Source organism: Lemur catta, chromosome 5 (assembly GCF_020740605.2).
Source record: "Lemur catta isolate mLemCat1 chromosome 5, mLemCat1.pri, whole genome shotgun sequence".
Lineage (NCBI taxonomy): Eukaryota > Metazoa > Chordata > Mammalia > Primates > Lemuridae > Lemur > Lemur catta.
The window spans coordinates 58405373-58425464 of NC_059132.1; the positions used below are offsets into that span (position 1 = coordinate 58405373).

General features: G+C 44.3%; 1 protein-coding gene across 1 annotated transcript in view; it reads right to left on the reverse strand.

Annotated features, from left to right (window-relative positions):
• Positions 1–18886, reverse strand: part of MBOAT1 (membrane bound O-acyltransferase domain containing 1) — a 96750-nt gene extending 77864 nt beyond the window's left edge. Inside the window, exon 1 of the mRNA XM_045551869.1 lies at positions 18601–18886. Coding sequence (XP_045407825.1) covers positions 18601–18699 — 99 coding nt within the window. The 5' untranslated portion in view covers positions 18700–18886. The remainder of the gene's footprint in view (positions 1–18600) is intronic.
• Positions 18887–20092: the final 1206 nt, after the last annotated feature.

Sequence of the window (20092 nt, forward strand, 5' to 3'; positions counted from 1 at the left end):
GAGCAACATCTCCCCATCCACCTACCTTCCCCACCCAGCCCTGGGAACCATCATTCCACCCACTCTGCTTCTGTGAGATCCACTCGTCCCCTCATTATCCCCCAAGTTGAGTCTTTTCTTTCTCTTCCAGATACTAACTGAAAACCCAATGTCCCTTCCAAACCCCAGCCACGACCACCTCACTGCCCAGGTATCCTATCCCTTCATTAAGGGAGTCCCAAAAACATATTTAAATCCAAGACATTTCAATGGAGTTCAACAGTTGTCCAACTGAGACCATTAGAAAGTAAATTTCCACATTCTGATTCTAGCAGCTAAGCAAAAAAGAAAAAAAAAAAGTAAACTCCTACAAGACAGGAAATGTGTATTTCTTAAGTTCAGTGCTATAACAATGAACACTTTTTCCCTACTGGCTTCAAAAATAAGAGGGGCTTGACAATGGGGAAATAATAGCAAACGGCATCTATACAATGACTCAACAGTTTACTGAAACCTTTCCCATGGATCACCCATCTCCTTTGATATTCATAATGACCCCTCAATGTAAGTATTATTAGCTCATTTTACAGATAAGGAATCAGGCTCCAAAGGTTTAAAAAGCTTGCCTAAGGTCACATGCCTAATAAATACTGGCTCCAGGCCCAGAATCCATCCAGCTCTTCACGGTCCCTATTCCAGTGTTCTTTCCACTGCACAGGGCAAGGTGAGTTCACAGGATAAATCTCAGGAGGAAATGCAAATGCCAGTTATACAGCCTGAATCTGAAGTTGCGTCTACTTTTATTCACCTGGTGCCCCATAATTCCTTATGAGCAGAGTTTTGCATGGATTCCTGCAGCTTAAACAAGGTACACTTAGAATGGTTCTGTAACAAGGAGAGATTAAATACAGAACTGAATAGCATTTCCAAGGCTGAAACTTAATGAGGGACTATCTCAGTGAACGACGGTAAATCCATGAAGATTTTTGTTTGAGTATGGCTCTCATGTTTGATGTTACAAGGAGACAAATATTTCTCTTATTAAACAACTATTCATTTATGAAAATTACCTGATGAGGAGCACGAAGAGTCATGATAAACCAAAAGTCCTTTACATCTTTACTGAAAGTTACTTAACATGAATGCAAAGATTTTAATGAAGCTAATTTTAAAACAAAAAGTATATCTAAGCATAAACATGTACCAGTGTAAATGCATCTTACCTTTTCATTCTTCTGACTAGAAAATTCTCTAGAACAATACTGGTTCCAACTTCCTTTCCTGACAATATGGTGAGCTTCAGTGATCACAGATACAGCACAACTAATGATCCTAGATTAAAAATGAAAAGCAGGCTGGGCACAGTGGCTCACACCTGTAATCCTAGCACTCTGGGAGGCCAAGGCAGGAGAATCACTTGAGCTCAGGAGTTCGAGACCAGCCTGAGCAAGAGCAAGACCCCATCTCTACTAAAAATAGAAAAATTAGCTGGGCGTTTTGGTATATGCCTGTAGTCCCCACTACTCAGGAGGCTGAGGCAGGAGGATCACTTAAGCCCAGGAGTTTGAGGTTGTAGTGAGCTATGATGACACCACTGCACTCTACCCAGGGTGACAGAGCGAAACTGTCTCAAAATTAAAAAAAATAATAAAAATAAAAAGCATCAGTTTTTAAATAAACTTTATTTTTTAGAGTAGTTTTAGATTTACAGAAAAATTATAAGAATAGTACAAGAGAGTTCTCATATACTCTGCAACCAGTTTCCCATATTACTAATATCTTCCATTAGCACGGTACATTTATCGCAGTTAAAGACTCAGTGTTGTTACATTAAGCTTCATACTTTATTCAGATCCCCTTAGTTTTTACCAGACGCCCCCTTTCTGTTCCAGGATCCCATGCAGGACACCATGTTACATTTACTTGTCACGTCTCCTTAGGCTCCTCTGGCTGTGATAGTTTCTCAGACTTCCCTTGTTTTCGATGATTTTGACAAGTTTTGAGCAGTATTGATCAGGTATTTTGTAGAAACTCTGTTGGGATTTGTCCCATGTTTTTCTCCTCATTAGATAGGGGTTAGGGGTTTTTGCCAGGAAGATCACAGAGGTAAAAGGCCATCTTTACCACATCATATCAAGGGCAATGTGCTGTCAACACAGTTATCACTGTTGATGTTGACCTTGATGACTTGGCAGAGGTAGTGTTTGCCAGTTTTCTCCACTGTAAAGTTATTCTCCCCACCCCCTTTCCATACTGTATTCTAGAAGGAAGTCACTATGCACAGCTCACATTTAAGGAGTGGAGAGTTATGCTCTACCTCCTTAAGGGCAAAGTATCTACGTAAATTATTTGGAATTCTTATGGAAGGAGATTTCTCTATTTTTCTCCATTTATTTACTTATTCAATAATTGACTTATATTAATATTGATATGAACTCATGGATGTTTATTTTATACTTTGAGTTATACTCTAAAACTTCTATCATCTATAGATTATAGATCTATAATATAAGCTTCTTTATCTAATCTATACCTCTGTAATCTAATACTTCTTTATTTTCTTGGTCACATTGCTCCAGCTTTGGCCACAGAGAATAGTTTCACTTGGCTCCTATGTCCATTTGACATACTCTTATCATTATGACTTTTGTTTTGGGATTTCTGTTTGTTTGTTTTTTGAGACAGGGTCTCACTCTGTCCCCGTAGCTAGGGTGCAGTGGCACGATCATAGCTCACTACAACCTCAAACTCCTGGGCCAAGTGATCCTCCTGCCTCAGCCTCCCGAGTAGCTGGGACTACAGGCATGCACCACCATACCTGGATAATTTTTTTTTTTCTAGTGACAGGGTCTCACTAGTGCCCAGGCTGGTTCTGAACTCCTGGTATCAAGTGATCCTCTTGCCTTGACCGTCCAAAGTGCTATGATTACAGGCATGAGCCACAGTGCCAGGCCTGGTTTTGTTTTTATGTTTGAGTCCTTCCATACTTCCTGGCACTACAAAATGCTCCAGACTCATTTTATACAGTTCCTGGCCCAGTCTGACAATCACCCATTTCTCCAAGAGGCCTTAGTTCCTTTTATTGAAGATTATTGGAAACCAAGACCTAGGCTTAGGTGTACTTGTCGCTAATGGAGTGTCACTTCTTATTGACCCTCTCAGCTGATGGGGCAAGGAAATGTACGTGTGTGCACATGCTAAGCCTTGAATATGTGCAGATCTATAAATGTTTTCATATGTAACCATCTGTGTCTATATTAAGCTAAATATGAGTTCATACTGATGTGCTGATCATTTTCATGCACAGCTGAACTAGTAAGAAACTAAGAAAATTCTCAGAAGCCAGAAATGCAAGAAAGCAGAAATCAACAAACAGTAAGCATCCCTGGAGCTGGCATTTGTCCTGGGGCATGTGCCCATCCAGGTGGCCTAGGGCTTCGGCACAGGATTGATAAGCAGGCTGAGAAAGGAGAAGCAGAAGGAAGAAATGGAGGCTGTGCATAAAACTAAGACATATCTTCAGGCCACGACTCCTCCTAAACCTCTGAAAGGAGACACTTGACAGGGAAAAAGCCCTCCCCACAGAGGGAGACAGCAGATGTGTGCTTATATGGGCCTTGGCTCCGAGTGGAGAGACAAAAAAGTACAAAGATTCCCCCGAGAATGAAAGTTTGGGGACCAAAATTCACATGCTCTGTGTGGCCAACAGAAATCCAAAGCAGGAAATGAAATTTAAGTAAGCCCATGGCCAGGCATGGTGGCTCATGCTTGTAATCCCAGCACTTTGGGAAACCAAGGAAGGAGGATGGCTTCAGGCCAGTAGTTTAAGACCAGACTGGGCAACATAGAGAAACCCTGTCTCTATAAAAAAATGAATAAATAAATAATTTAAAAAAATTTTTTTAAAGAAAGTTAAGTGAGACTGGATTGCAAATGCCCTCAGGTGCCTAGCAGAAGTAAACCCAAATTCTTGCCAAAGGATTCCACTTTAAACCCAGGACTCAAAATATTCCCACAGATAAAGTACAACAGAACATACACACCCAATCAAAAATCAGCAAAAACCCTTAGAAATGAAAGAAGCCAGTCACAAAGACCACATATTGCATGATTCCATTTATACGAAATGTCCAGAATATGCAAATTTATACAAAAGCGGATTAGTGCTTGCCAGGGTTGGGGGAGAAGGGGTCAGAAAGGTAGGATCTGCAGGGAAAGATGGACTGCTAACGATCTGGGGTTCTGGGTTGAAAATGTTCTAAAATTAGGTTGTAACAATGGTTGCACAACCTTGTGAATACATTAAAAAACATTCAGACCAGGTATGGTGGCTCATGCCTGTAATCCTAGCATTCAGGAAGGCTGAGGCAGGAGGACTGCTCGAGCTCAGGAGTTCAAGACCAGCCTCAGCAAGAGCGAGACCCCATCTCTACTAAAAATAAAAGGAAATTAGCTGGGCAACTAAAATACAAAAAAAAAAAAAAATAGCCAGGCATGGTGGCGCACACCTGTAGTCCCAGCTACTTGGGAGGCTGAGGCAGGAGGATTGCTTGAGCCCAGGAATTTGAGGTTGCTGTGAGCTAGGCTGACAACACGGCACTCTAGCCTGGGCATCAGAGCAAAACTTTGTCTCAAAAAAAATAAAAAACAAAAACAAAAAAACATTCAGTTAGACACTTTAAATGGGTGAATTATAAGGTATGGGATCCCGGAATAGAAAGAGAACATTAATGGGAAAATTGGTGAAATTCAAAAAGTCTAGAGTGTATTTAATAGTTATATACTACTGTTTTTTTTTGGTTTTGACAAATGTACCATGGTCATGTAAGACGTTAACATTGGGGTAAGTGGGTGAGGTATATATGAAATCTCTCTGTCCTATCTTTACAACTTTTCTTTAAACTTACAATTAACTGCAAAATAAAAAGGTTATTTTTTAAAAAAAAATTACCTAAGAATGTGGTCCATCTATTGTGAAGCAAAGGATAATCTTTTGAAGACCTGCAAGCCACTTCTGGAAATGCTGATGAGACCCTTGGCACTTTTACTTGAGGTAGAGAGTGTTAGTCACAAAATAATAGAACAAAGGAGCTCTCCAGAGACCACCAGGCTCAAGGTCCTCATCAGGAAATGAGATGCACCCATGGCCCACCCCAGCATTATGAAGTCCTCACTGATGGCCACTCCATGATCCTGTGGCTTTTGCCCTTCAAAGTCAATTCATTTGCTTATTTAAGTTCATTTCCTTTTGTTTGGCAATCTTCAGCCTGGTTGTTGTTCTTGTAACCATTTTTCTTGCTCTAACTTCTCCACTTCTTCTGGAAACTTTGTAACAGAGAACCAGATCTAGACACATAATACTCTTAACAAATGTTTGAAGATTGCCAAGTACACATCAGAGATGGTTTTTCAGTTCTCATAAAAAAGTCCTAAGTGGTCAATTTCTGAATCATTTCACAACCCAATGGCTTCCTTAGGATTTTCTCTGCAATGTCAACCAGCTAAGGTACACAGCCAGAACTCATCATTCATTGCTAGGATGAACAGAGAGAGCTCCACCCTGTATCTTCAAGAAATGACTGTTTTTAGTTTACAGCCTCATTTTGCCCTTCCGTCTTTTAAATTAAGAAAACAAAACTGGCAATCAGATAAAGATAACATCTAAAGAATACTTTCAGTGGAAAGATACAAAAAAAACACATAAGTCAACTTAAGTTTTGCAACTTAGGCAAGCTAACTATAAAACTGAGGTAAACATTAATTCAATAAGGCTAAAAGTACACACACACAAAAAAGCAAGACAGTCTTCCACTAAATCCTTTTTATAAATTCTGCCCCAGTCTGCACATATGAAAAAGGGGGGGAAAAAAACTTTATTTTTATCTTTCTTTCCAAAATTTGTATAAAATGGCTCTTTGAATTTAATTCCATATAAATATTAATTTGTTTCCCTTTTGTTAAATAATGTGTAGGTAAGTTAACACTTACTGTTTGGAGACAATGGGCAATTATTAATATATCTTGGAATGGAGAAAGGAGGCTAAACATCTCAACATACCTAGTGGACAGGAAAAAGAAACTCTTCTTCCAGAGTACAGCATACAAGCTCCTAAGGCATCCTGGCCTTACTCTAAAAAGGAAGAGAAAGGAAAGAGAGGATTCCTCTAGAGCCCTAGAGGTCAATTCACTGCAGCCAACATGCACGGAAATGCACATTCATTTAGCAAAATAAGAAAGCAAAATATGCATTGCAATCCTTCTAGCTGAATCCAGTGAAGATTGGGGAAAAAAATAGTATTAGTTTGTGGTCTTTATCCTCAAAACGTGGTTTTTCACATTCTAAAATCAAGCCTTCTACGCTATATGGTTGAAGGTCTTGGGATCCCAGAGCTGAATTGGTCTTAAAGAGCATTGTCTCCAGGAGATGGGGATACCAAGAATTCTGGAGAAGTCCACTGCCAGGAGGCCAGGTAGAGGGAGAGCCATTTGAATCTCTAAGGCACGGAAGATGAGGGAATCTTTAACATCCTTACGCCTGTGCCCGAGTCACTTCTCTCCAACTGAGGGTTCACTGGAAACAAACCTCCAAGTCTTCTGCCTCCTCTCTGCATAGGTCCCACGGCGAGGGGCACTGCTGGAGAACGTGAGCAGAGGACAGAAACCCACTCACCCCACCACCACCAGCACTTCCAGCGTTTGCTAAAGGACAAAGCCATTCCTGGAGGAACAGGAACAGAGCTTTCAGAAAAGGCAGAAAGGAAGTCAAAAGTCACCAGAGCTCTGTTTATGCAGATATGAATCAACCCCTAAGAGACATTAAGTTTAAAAAAAAAGAAAGAAAGAAATGGAAGAACTGTACACTATTGCTTGTGTCAGAAAACAGACAGAAAGGGTCTGGGCACATGCAGACACAATCTCTGAAAGGATGCGACTGGAGCTGCCAGTTTGGGGGGCAGGGGGGCATCTGGCCAGCTGGGGGAGGGGCTGACCTTTCATTATATCTTTTTTTCAGCTTGTATTATAACTTTGATATTAAGCACTACCTACCTGGAAAACTGATTTTTAAAACTGTATCTATATAAAATAAAAACTAAAAAAAAAAAAAAATCAATAAAAATAAGTTTTTTTTTGAAATGTAATAGATAAATAAAAAAGGAACAAAAAATAATTCGGGGGAGACAGGGGAAGCTTAGAAACAAAGACGTCTCAATCCAGTGACACAGTGAAACCACTTCATGAAATTTCACAAAATGATTTTTGATTTTAGCAACTTCCTCTGGGCCTTAGCAACCTTTTGTGTACCTTTGCTGACTCATCTGTTTCAAGTCAGAGCTACAGAATGATGAATGAGACAAGGCTAAAAAAAAAAAAATAGTATTTTAAAATTTTAATTACTTATTTGAAATAAGAGTTTAGAACAATCTGAATACATACTCTTCAAATGTACCTCGCTCTTTTCCAAATTCAACTAGAACTTGAGCTCTGTGTTGTTGTTTTGGTAAATAAGCCTGAGAATGGAATATTTATAATATAATAATATACTGGTTTTCCGGAAATCACCAGCACTATCATCCCAGAAATCTTAATTCAACACTTTACACTGCTTTAAGGCTACTATAGACTTTCAAAACCATACCTCAGGTTACATCAATATTACTAATGCATAAAAGATTAACCACTGATAACTTGGTAACTTTTTAAAGTTAAAAGCAGAGCTCCACTTTTACAAGGAAATTGGTAAATAATTCACCAAGTGCACATTTTTTTTGATAACTACAAAACACATTACAAATAGGTTAACAAGTTCACCTTGTTACAGTTGGTCACATTTCTTAAGCCCAAAGGCATAGCAGTCTTCTAATAAAGCACATTTTTAACCAATACAAACTACTTGCAGTTACTTTTGCCACTGATTACTCTCTATCCTTGTGTTCTGGCAAAACTACTACAAGTTATCATTAATAAGACTGCAGCAAGTTTTCCCTTTATCTTGTTTACTAAAAGGGCTGACTTACTTAAAATAGAAAGACTCTGAAAAGTACACAGTTACTGCAACTAAATGGCATAGACTGCATTCTTTTTACAAGCTGCTAGTACAAAAGACATTTTCATATCATATCTCTTTAGACATAATGTTTTCATGAAATTTTCCCATATAAATGTAATTCTAAGGCCATGTTATGGAATATTTAAGAGTATGTGGCTATACAACCAAGTATAGCCAAGTGTACTTTTGTATGTATGACTTAACTTTAGACAGCTTAAAGAAATAGCTACATGTCGTTCACACAAATTTGAGACAATTGGTCCAAAAAATGATATTAAAATCCGCATTTAAAATTGCAAGGGATGAGCATATCAACTCCACACAATGAAAATGGGAAATGGAGTATGTCATATTTTAAACAACCTACGATTAGCATTTAACTCTCAGCAATTGAGCCATGAATTAACTTTCAGATTAGAAATTAGGCCTATTGAATCTGAAATTCAGGTTCCAAGTAATAAACAGGCCTAAGTCAGTTGGTAAAAAGAACTAGCTCCTAATTTCATTTTAATGTAGTCATTCATTCCAATGTAAGAATGTAAATAAAATTCCATTTCAATTCAACAAACATGTATTTAGTTCCTACTTTGTCTTAAGCATATAAAGATGACTAAGATTCATCCTCGGTGGTGTTAAATAAAATAGGGGTGATTGTTTTGGACTGAGCTCCTACACAAGGCCCCAGCAACCAGACCAAACCAGAATGGAGTCAGTCACCAGTGCTAGGTGCCATGTAAACAAACCAAACTGTAAAACGGGCCAGTTTTCAAAAAAACAGGAGAGTTACAGCAACCAACAGAAAAGGGCCCCAATCTACCTAAGCCAGCATGATAAGGAAGTCTCACCTTCTTTAACCTCATAAGGAAAGTAACTCTGCTTCTTATTCCTTATTTCTGCTTTCTTCAGCCTTTCTGCCTATAAAGCCCACCTCTTCCGCTCAGCTCAGCCTTTCTATTTTATAGATGGGATGCTGCCCAATTCATGGATCACTAATAAAAGACAGTAAGATCTTTAAACTCAGTGTGTTGAAATCTTCTTCTTTGATAGTGGTCACTGCCCACAAAGAGTGTGACTCTTTTCTGGAGTCTTAGTGCCATTGTGCAAAAGGTTCTTCTTCCTGCAATATTCTGACTGTCCCACCCGGCCCTTCCTCCATACAAATTCCCCTTCTCCTCCTCTTAGAGCAGCTGCCCCCAGGAAGCTTTCCCCCAACACCCTCTCAGGAGAGCCCCAGAGGTGCGGAGTCCCCATGTACTTTGGCAATGGCATGTGCATTGTGCAATGCAGGGTTTACAAGCAATACAGCGGTTTAACAAGTGCTCACAGGCTTGTCTCCTAGAAAGCACAGATCTTTATTAATCTCTTATCTTAGCTCAATATTTGGCAGACAGTGCTCAATGAGTAACTATGGAAGGAAGCCTCTCAGAGTCGGGCGGGGCAGAGAGGCCAATACATAATCTAAGACATAAGGTACAAAGTGCAACAGTACAGTATGGACAAGTTGCTATGGAGAAACAAAGAAAAAAGTAGGGGTCCCTTAGGCCCTGGGGGGAGAGGGAGGCCAGGGTGACAGAGAACAGGCAGGAGAAGGTGATCGTAGGGCCTGGCCTCGAAACAGGAATTGAGGACCAGGATGAGAAGTAAACCTCCAGGGAGAAGGAAGTGCATGTGCAGAGGCTGGAGGGTGTGGAAGGCACACTGTAGTTGAGGGACAGGAAGTAAGCAGCCCACTGTGGAGAAAGTACAGTGCACGGGGAAACAGAGGCTGGGATGCCCAGGAGCACAGTCTCAAGCCACAGTCGTGGGCTCAAGTCTTGCCTCTGCCCCTTCCCAGCTACAGGCAAGTGACAGAAGGCCAGGGGGCCTGTTTCCTAACTTGAAATCTGGGGAGCAACTTGTATGCAGAGCAGCCGGCTCGGTGCTGAGGGCATAAGCATTCGACACACGGAGTATTGGTGTCCTTAGGTCACACAGGTAAACTGAGCCAAGTTGCAAACAGCCACCTCTTGTTCCACAACAGGAAGGCTGATGCTCCAGGGCACACTAGGTCTCTGCTTTAAACACCAGGGAATGTAAGGTCGCTCCTGTGCTCTCTCCGTCCTCCCTTCAATTACTATCAAATCTAGCCACCACACGGTGACACAAGCCAGCACTTTCCAGGAGGGCCAGCCCACCTACTGGACTTCCTGAGTCCCCCATTGTGGAGACTACTCATCCTCATACAGGCTCTGAGGGATGGTCCCCAACTCCACCAGCCCTGTCCTCTCCAACTGTATGGAACTGGGGGTTTACACCTCATAGTCTCACCCCCAACACATCCACATACAAGGCTCTCGGGTGCCCTGCACCCACCAACAGCAGTCTCTTCAAAACACGAAGGAACTTTCCAGCACATTGATGTGCAGCTCCAGGAAGGACTGCAAAGCTCAGGGTCAGTCACTGCACACCACCTCTTCAGGACTCTGGGACCCCAGGGGGCCACCCTCCCTACCTAGCCCCGCCCACCCATTCCAACTCTTACACCCAGCACGAAAGCTCCACTTACCACCCAGCATCCTCCTGCTGCTCCTGACGTCCTTCCCCTCCTCTGGGACTCATCCTCCCACAGCGTTCCTCCCTCCACTGCTGACCTTCTCAAAGCCCGCCCTCTGCTTCCATTTTGCCGCTGTGACAGCAAAGTCAAAGTTGGGAGGAGCAGGTCAGGGCTTCCCCAGATGCCCCCCTGCTGCGTTGTATCATTTTTCTTCCACTGTCCTGATACAAAACCTTTCCTCCCTCCAGACCCGGCACAGACTCCTAACATCTGATGAAGGCTGACTGCAGAGCCACTAGCTGGGTGCACAGAAGCAGGGCAGGTCACACCCCTTTGCTCCTTCTTCCAGCTGTTGGAAATCTACCCACTGTTGGTGACTCCTCCACGTTCCTACACATCTTAGTAACTCAGTCTTCACCTTATTACTGAAAACTCGGCACGTGTCCTCAAGGCTGCATCAGAAAAACGAGAACAATGGTTTGAGGAAAAAGAAAGAGAAATTTATTACTTCGCTGGCAGAGGAGGAGGATGGAGACTCCTGTCTGAAATGCCATCGTCCTCCTAATAAGCAGAAACACAGAGCTTTTAAAGGATGAGTTCTCAGCTTCAGGAAATTGCTGTTCAATTACAGTTGATGATCTTGATCATCCCATCTCCAAACCATCTACCTGCAGACAATCCTATGACCTCCACTGAGGATCTCCCTCTGCCAGGTCCTGGCTGAGGCATCATCTCCTGTAGCACAAAGAACAAAAGACATTACCCAACCCCTCCCAACCGCTGACCTGAGGCAGGGGTGCAGGTTTTCATTCTCAAAAAGGAGTGGAGACTGTTTTAAAGAGACAGAAAATATTTTTGCTATTTTTTTTCCAGGCCATTCCCTCTGTCACAGCCTCAAATCCCCAAATTTACCTGGGCAGCTTCCACACTGAGCCGGACAAGCCATCCAATACTCCAGCTTCCAGCGTGCTAAACTGAGCTGACTTCCACGCCTACGCTCACATCCACACCTGACTCTTACCCTGGCCCAGAAAGACTTCACTAGAAACCTACTCACACATCCCAGCCCTCTGGCTCTCTCTCTTCCTCTGTACCTGCTCCTCCAAGTCCCCCATCTCAGGCTGTTTCCTTTTTCACTTTTATCACTTCCAACCCCTTGTCAGGATCTTTCAACACCCGTACTTTTTAACTTCCCAACAACTATCTCTGAAAACGTCCAATTGTCTGTTTTACTTTTGCTGCTGAAAGGAGCTGCTGCAAGAAAAACAGCATATACTGGCATATATTTGTGCCTCTAAAAATGTATCATTTCCAGTGGGTTGATTATACCCAGCAACCCATAACACCGACCCTGGTCAGCCCTGTCTGCATCCCCCTTAAAGGGCCTGCCAAGCCTGCACTGCTCCTAGAAACCCCACTTCCTCCTCCACCCCTGCCTCACTCAGATGATTACTATACCACTTCACAGAATGAAAATCTTTTCACAACTTCAACCCTGCAATGCCTTCCCTTTGACTACGGTAATGGCTCTCAAACCTTGGCTGGCATAAGAATCACCCAGAGAGGCCCCTGCACCCTGATATTCAGATTCGGTAGGTCTGGGCTAGATCCCAGAAACACCCAGATTCTGACGACGATCCATGGACCATGTTTGAGGGAATATGGTCTACAGCAGGAGTGGGCAAACTCCAGCCCTCAGGCCAAATCCATCCCACTGCCTCTTTTTGTGTGGCCTGCACGCTACAAATGTATTTTACATTTTTAAAGTGTTAAAAAAAAAAATCAAAAGAAGAAAATTTCAAGACACGTGAAAATCCCATGAAATTCGAATTTCAGTGTCCAAACATAAAATTGTATGAGAACTCAGCCACACCCAATTGCTTACATATTATCTATGGCGGCTTTCATGCTACAATGGCAGCGTTGAATAGTTGAGACAAAGACTGTATGGCCCAGCAAGGCCAAAAATATTTACTGTCTGGCCCTTTATAGGAAAAGTTTGCTGACCCCTGCTCTGCAGGGTGAAGTGCAGACACCTTCCCAGGGCCCTGCCTTTCTCTCTGACCTAAAGTCCTACAGTCCACACAACTGCACTCAGCCAGCCACTCCGGGGTACCTGTGTACGTGCTGCTCTTTCTGCCCAGCATGGCTTTCCCCGCTTTGCCTGACAAATTCTTATTCATCCTTCAAGACCCAACTCATGTTCCTGGCCAGGTGTGAGAACCTCTCTGATAACCACACCTTCTCACATTCCACAAAGCAGAAAGGGTCCCTCCCTCTGTTATCCCTTCACCAGGCTTGATTCATGTGTGTATAGCAGTGGTTCTCAAAGGTCAGGGTGCATCAGAATCACCTGGTGGGCTCATTAAATCACCCATTGCTGGGTCTGCTCCCCACGCAGCAGAACGGGGGGTAGGAGAAGGGGCACCCAGGCAGAGAATGTTTATTTCTAACAAGTTTTGAGGCTGCTACTGCCAGTTCAGGTACCAAACACGAGCACCACTGTTTGGGATATGCATCCCTGTCCTACCTGACAATGAGCTTTTTGAGGGCTGGCACTACTCCATTCATGTTTAGATCATCAGAGCCTGGCACAGCCCCAGGAATTCCTGGAACACAGTAGAAACTCAATTCTTCTGGTTTGCAGTCTAACCAAATTAATTTCTTCCCATAAGTCAATTATTTTCAATATCAGACAATGACAGGGATTGTCTTAAGTGGGGAGAAGAGACCCAACTTTGTAAAAACTACTAAGGCCAAAAAAAGAAAAAAAAAGTGGCTCTCTTCAGGGCTGATGCTGTGTGGCCTGCCAGATGCTCACAGGCAACCTGAGCTGGAGTGAACTTGCAAAGCCGCTGGGTAAAGAAAGAGCAGATTGTTCAAGTCAGAAACCCAAGGGTACAGCCTGGAGGCAGTGTCAATAACAGCAGTGTTAGAGGGAGGCCCCTTCCCCCCATGAAGGCCCAGCTACTATCCACTTTCAAAACAGGGTCCTATATAGTGAAGTTTGATAATTCATACCATTATTGTTGGCACACATTGCTACTAAAGATAAAAATTTATTCAGTACCTACTACTTCCAGGGAATGCAAAGAAGGATAAAATCTCAACCACAAGGAGACTTTAAATTAGTTTGGAATTCAGCATATAAAGCCAGCAAGATAACTAACAATATAAGGCAACATTTACCAAGCATGAAATGTCAACTGTGTCAAATGTAAACAGTAAGGAGCCTTGTGGGCTTCCCTTCTCTGTTCCACCTTGGAACCATCTACAAACTCCTGTACAACACCTACACGGGTCCATGAGTAGACAGAACCTGTGTATTTCTGTGGGCCTTTTCTCTTTCCTCCTGGTATAAGCTCTTCCAGGACGGGGACCTAGATTTTTTTTCATCCTTGTATTTCTACCATGTGGCCAGGTACCTGGCATTATAGCATTCAATAAATAATTGATTTAATAATGATTGTGGAATGTGAGCTGTGCTTTTAACAAAGGGCAAGACGTAGATAAGAAGAGAACTGCAGGCTAAGTTTTCCAAGCATGGTCAAGAGAACTATCCAGGGGACTGAAAGCTCCAGACAGGTAAAGAAACCTCATGGTCACAGACCCCGATGGAATAATCAAAACCCACTAGTGGTGTCACCATTAGTCCTGAGTGCCAGGTCTTTAAAGCAGGTTCTCATTCATCCATTCTTTTAAACTGTAACACAAGCTTACATTAATAGTCCTTTGCTGCTTTAATCTCAAAATCATTTCCTGGATTCTTATTTCCTGGTCCATTTTTCCCTTGCCCCTTTTTCTGCTGATGCTAAATTAGGAAAAAAATGAAACCCAGACAAAGAATTCTGGCTTAACATTGAATTGATACTTTATGCACACACACATAAAGTTTGAGGGCGCCAGTAGGTAACAATATCTGTGGCACCAAGAATTCCCCATCACCAAACTGGAAGTTCCTCAAAGCCTGGCAAGGTTCCTTTTCAGCTTTCACAGCTCCTAGGACATATCCATGCACCACACAAATTAATAACGTCAACATTATCATATCCATTTTGGCAGCCCAGTCGATCTGGCAAACCTAGAAGGCGACAGTTAGTTTAAAGGTAGATCATGTCACACTCCATAACCAAAACAAAGTGCAGAGGGTGCAGGCAGATGATCTAAAAAAAAAAAAATTGTCCTCCATTTGTTGATTCCCCAAAAATGGTAAAGAAAAGTCCTTGCCTAATTTATCCTGAGTAAGTGAAGCTTTTTATCTGAATAATCCTACTAACTGCCAGAGCTCCACATCTACTTACTGGACGTGGACTCATTATTTAGAAATGCGGTTTTCAACCAATTTACCTATGAAGAACCTGTGGGGATCCCTAAGTCATCAAGCGTTTCCTTTACTCTGTATCTGAATCACTGTGCCCTGTCTCTAAGTAAAGAAGATGATTTTACATGTGACATCTTTAGGAGGATATCAGGCTAGCAAAAGTCCCTGGAAACAAAAACCATAGACTTTTCCTCAGTATAGTCATAATTGCACACAGACTTCCAGATTTAAGGGTGCCCAGAAGTTAACAGAACAGATAAATGGAAGAATCAGATAAAAAATGATGAAAGAGTTCTCCACCCACAAAGCAAAAACCTCACCACATAGTAACCTTTTTGCAGATAATAAACTACTTGACACTGGGAGGCCCAGAGGCTAAAGACATTCACCTCAGTGCACTCAATCAGGAATTACGAATAGATGTTAAAACCTTAGGAAAAGGACTGAGTGTCCTTAAGTGGCACATGAAGAACTATTTGAGTAACTTGAGATATATGTTTCATAATTTTGAGCAAATCCCAGGCCAATAAAAGTCACTCTTTAATGGGACAGAGGCAAACATGTATCAAGGACTGTGCTTTTATCCTAGGGTTGTCCTGCCAGATCTGGCTCCACCTTTCTCTTCCCCGTTCTGTGCCCCAAGAGGAGCCCCTGCAGGCCAATTCACCCAGGCACCCCGTGCTAGGCACCCTTGGGGGCCACTGGCAAGACATGGAAGAGCTGCAGGGTGGGAAGAAGGGCTGAGGTTCTCTCTCTGTTGGCCCACTGTTGCACCCTGGCAGAGGATGGGTCCAGCTCTCACTGGGCAATGTCAATGAACTTCCTTCCTTTCCCCTTCTAGCCCCTGGTCTAAGCATTTCAATATCCTTTGCTGATTCTTTTAACCTTGCCCACAGCCCTCTAAGTCATTCATTAAAGTCTGTTCATTTCAACCAATTGAGTTGAATTGTTTCCTGCCAGGACCCTCTCTGATACAAGGACCTTCCTAACATATGGCATTTTATATCTATATAACATTTCTCAACCCCAAAATGTAGGTCTTGTTGCCAACTTCCATCTTACACATGAGGATGCCGAGGCTCTGCGAGGTTAGAGTACCAGCTGGCAGTCACAAAGGAAGTTTTCAGGCAGAGCAGGAACTGCACCCAGGTCAGTCTGACATCTAAGCCCTTAAAAAAAAACCTTAAAAATGTGAAGGAGAAAAACATACCAAGCTTCCAAACCCTCAAGCCACAGTTTAGCCTCAAACCACATTATTCATGGTTTCAGATATTCCTCCGGCCTACAATAAGTTACCTGGGGCATTGTCTTGTAAGTGCTTCTCCTACCAAGGGTCATTCAGACTTGCTCCTGCTGGTGGTCAGACTGACCTAAGATCTGAGAGATCCCAGATGCTCTGGTCTATGACCAACATTTTTCCTTCAGTTCATCCCAGAAATCCCTCCCCCCTCCCAATCTTAAACATCCCTAAGGCTTTTTTATTCCTTTTTATAAATTAAAACCCAGGTTAAGGCCGGGCGCGGTGGCTCACGCCTGTAATCCTAGCACTCTGCGAGGTCGAGGCAGGTGGATCACTCAAGGTCAGGAGTTCGAGACCAGCCTGAGCAAGAGCAAGACCCCATCTCTACTAAAAATAGAAAGAAATTATCTGGCCCACTAAAAATATATATTAAAAAAAATTAGCTGGGCATGGTGGCGTATGCCTGTGGTCCCAGCTACTCGGGAGGCTGAGGCAGAAGGATCGCTTAAGCCCAGGAGTTTGAGGTTGCTGTGAGCTAGGCTGATGCCATGGCACTCACTCTAGCCTGGGCAACAAAGCGAGACTCTGTCTCAAAAAAAAAAAAAAACCAGGTTACTTTTACAGAAATCCAGGAGATTAGGGGTGGGGGAGGATGCAGTTAAAAGACATAATAACATTATACCAGCACTTCCCGGTTCTAACTTGCCATGGTCCTTTACCAATCTATCTCTTTCCCTACAAAAAAACTCTCTGGATTCTTCTTTCTAGCTGTGTAGAATAGCTTAAAAGGGAAAATGCATTTAAAATAAATTCTGATGGGGTGCAGAGAGGTTAAACACAAAAGAAACTCCCCTTAAGGAAACTCAGCTATGAGTTATATTTAGTTTCAGAGTTAAAGAATTTTCTATTCTGTCTCTGCCTGGGTCTCTCCCATCTTCACTGCAAACTAAACAGTAATTTACAAAAAGCACAAATGCCCTGGCATCTGATACCTCTTCCAAGTCCCTGATTTTCTGGATTTTGCAAGTGATGAGAAGGCAATGGTCACATCAAGTGGAGTTCCAAGTCAAATCCTCAGAGTGAGCCAGGTAGAAGGCTGGCTCGGTAAACAGCTCCTGAATAAGGCAAACGTCCAGGTCTCACTTCCTCATTGTTGAAGGAATGTGAGTGGAAAGGGCAGCAGGTATGCTCTTGTTAGGAGAAAAGAAAAAAAAAAGAGCACTAGTGAGAGGAAGGGCAAGAAAACTGGGCAAAAACTCAGCATGAAACAGAACAGGGGCACAGTGGGTCCCCCTCCAGTGTACTCTGCTCAATCCCATTTAAATCAACATATATTCCTTGAGTCACTGCTAAGTACACAGCAGATCTAGCCTGCAGTGCCTAAAGAGACAAGAAAATAAGTAAGCCAGCCTCAATCTTCAGGAAGACTTCTTACCAGGAATTACTATAGTTGCCATTTCTAATTTTAATGGTAGCTGGCAATTCCTGGACAGTCTAAATAACTTCACCAGGGTTCCTCTCCTCCAACTGACCTGTTCTACTCAGCAGCGCTGAACTCCAAGGATAAGCCAACTGTATAAACTAAAGCCCTCAGAAAACCCAGGGATCCTAGTATGTCCCTCCTCCCTTTCCTAGGAGTTTCTCACAAGGTACAAAACAACTGTCACCCTGATTGAACATGTCTCATTACAGAACTCTTAAAACCCAGGTCTCTCATTCAAAATCTATAGACCAAAGCTACAGATTAATCAGGCTTTTTTTTTCTTTTTTCCTCAGACAGAGTCTCACTCTGTTGCCCTGAGTGCCCTGGCGTCAGCCTAGCTCACAGCAACCTCAAACTCCTGCGCTCAAGCGATGTAGCTGGGACAACAGGCGCGCGCCACCACGCCCGGCTAATTTTTCTATTTTTAGTAGAGACCGGGACTCGCTCTTGCTCAGGCTGGTCTCGAACTCCTGAGCTCAGGGGATCCTCCCGCCTCGGCCTCCCAGAGTGCTAGGATTACAGGCGTGAGCCACCGCGCCCGGCCCAGGCTTATTTTTTTTAAGTAGGGTCATCTGAATTAAAAATAATAAGGACTTGACAACACTGATTGGAAGAAACACTGTATTCTTTTATTAGACTATTTCAGAGCTTGATTACAGGAAACGAGGCAATCCAAACTTAAGAAAGAAAGAAAGAAAGAAAGAAAGAAAGAAAGAAAGAAAGAAAGAAAGAAAGAAAGAAAGAAAGAAAGAAAGAAAGAAAGAAAGAAAGAAAGAAAGAAAAAGTTCAGTTGACCTTGCTGTGTAGAGTGTAGCAATATTTTTTACACTTAAAGGAGAAAACCATTAACACCAACTCAAAAAACAAAAAAGCCCACCTGTGTAGTTCGCAGCTGTAAAATACGGGACGGGGACGGCGGGGGTGCGGGGCGGACAGCACTCTCCCGCGGCTCCACGCTGGCGATCGCGGGGGACCCCGCGCGGGCGCGGCCGCTTACCTGGTCCAGCGGGATGCCCAGGAGCTCGCTGAGCGGGTGCAGGCAGGTGGAGCCCGTGGTGCGGTGGGAGAGGCTGGGCGGCGGCGGCTCTGCTGCCATCCTGCATCTTCGGGAGGCGGCTGCCCCGACCCCAGCCCGCACCGCCCTGCTCGGCGTCCTCCCGCCCCGCTGCTCCCGAGTGGCGGCGCCGAGGGGCGCACGGCCGGCCGGCTGGCGGAGGACCGAGCCGCAGGCCGGGGGACGCGAACCGGCGCAAAGTCCCGGGGCGCAAACTTGGCGCTGGCGTGGGCGCGGCGGCCACGGGCGCCGTAGGAGGGCCGGGCCGAGCGCGCTCCGCTTCCCGCTCCCCTCCTCTCGGCGCCCATTGGCTCGGCCGCTCGGGACGGCCCCGAGAGGGGGAAGGAGGGAGGAAAAGTGGGGACTCGGAGCTCGGCCCCCGAGCGCCACCCAGCCCGCCCCGCCCGGCCTGAGCCGAGGCAGACCGGGAGAGGGAAGGCGACGCCAGCGGGCGCCCCCGCCTCGCCCTGCGGCTGGTGGCGCACAGCCCCCGGCCGCGGGAGGCGACTCTTCCTTCTCCCGAGCTCGGTGTCCTCTCTCCCCGCCCGCCCAGCCAGGCGCCTGCCACTAGGGAGCACCCCCCGCCCCGCCCCGCCCTGCCCTGTCCCGTTCTGTTTTGGTTTCGCCGCAGTCGCTGCACCCTCTCCGGGTCCCCGCGCCGGCTAAGAGTTCCTGCGCTTTCCTTTCAAGCCGCACAGAGTTCGTCCGCCAGTGGCTGGAAGCCGCAGGAGACCCCTGCGCCGCTTTCCCGCCTTCTTTACCGTCCCCTGATCAAGGCACAGTTTCCTACCCACATCCTCATCTGACACGCTGTGTGTCACGCAAGCAAAAATAGCGGGCTGCTGGCTTCTACTCACTTCCGTCTCTTAGGATTGAGAATTATTTTACCCCTGTAAGAAACGGTGTTTACTGTCAAATACATTCTGATAAGCTATTTGCATGCCATGGGTGCTAAAAAAGGGTACCCTTGCTCCTTCACCAATCTGCCCTCAGATACTCGTGTATCACTGTTCCTTGGGAAACTTCTTCAATTTATTGATAGATTTTGGGAAACGTAAATTTTGAAGCTCCGTTCCAGGAACTGCTGCACGCTAGTTGATGAAAAAGGCATTCAGGAAGGCCTCTGGGCTGAGGGGTAGAACACCAGAGAAAAGTGAACTCATGTGTCCCCCGCCCATCCACCAGGAAACAGCTGGGAGCTGCTCCTTACTCAAGGATTAGCTGGTGGAGCACCCAAACAGGCAGGCAATGACTTTTGGACAGACTTTGTCAATGTGGCCTCCAGCTTCAAATTAAACTGAAGGCCTGTCAAACAGTAGCAACAAATTCCTCTCTGAGGCTCACGCCTCGATCTTGCCTTCTTGGGGAGTTTCATCACCATCAAGAAGCAAAGAACATTGCATTCCCAGGCCAGAGTTTTTCAATCCATGTCCCC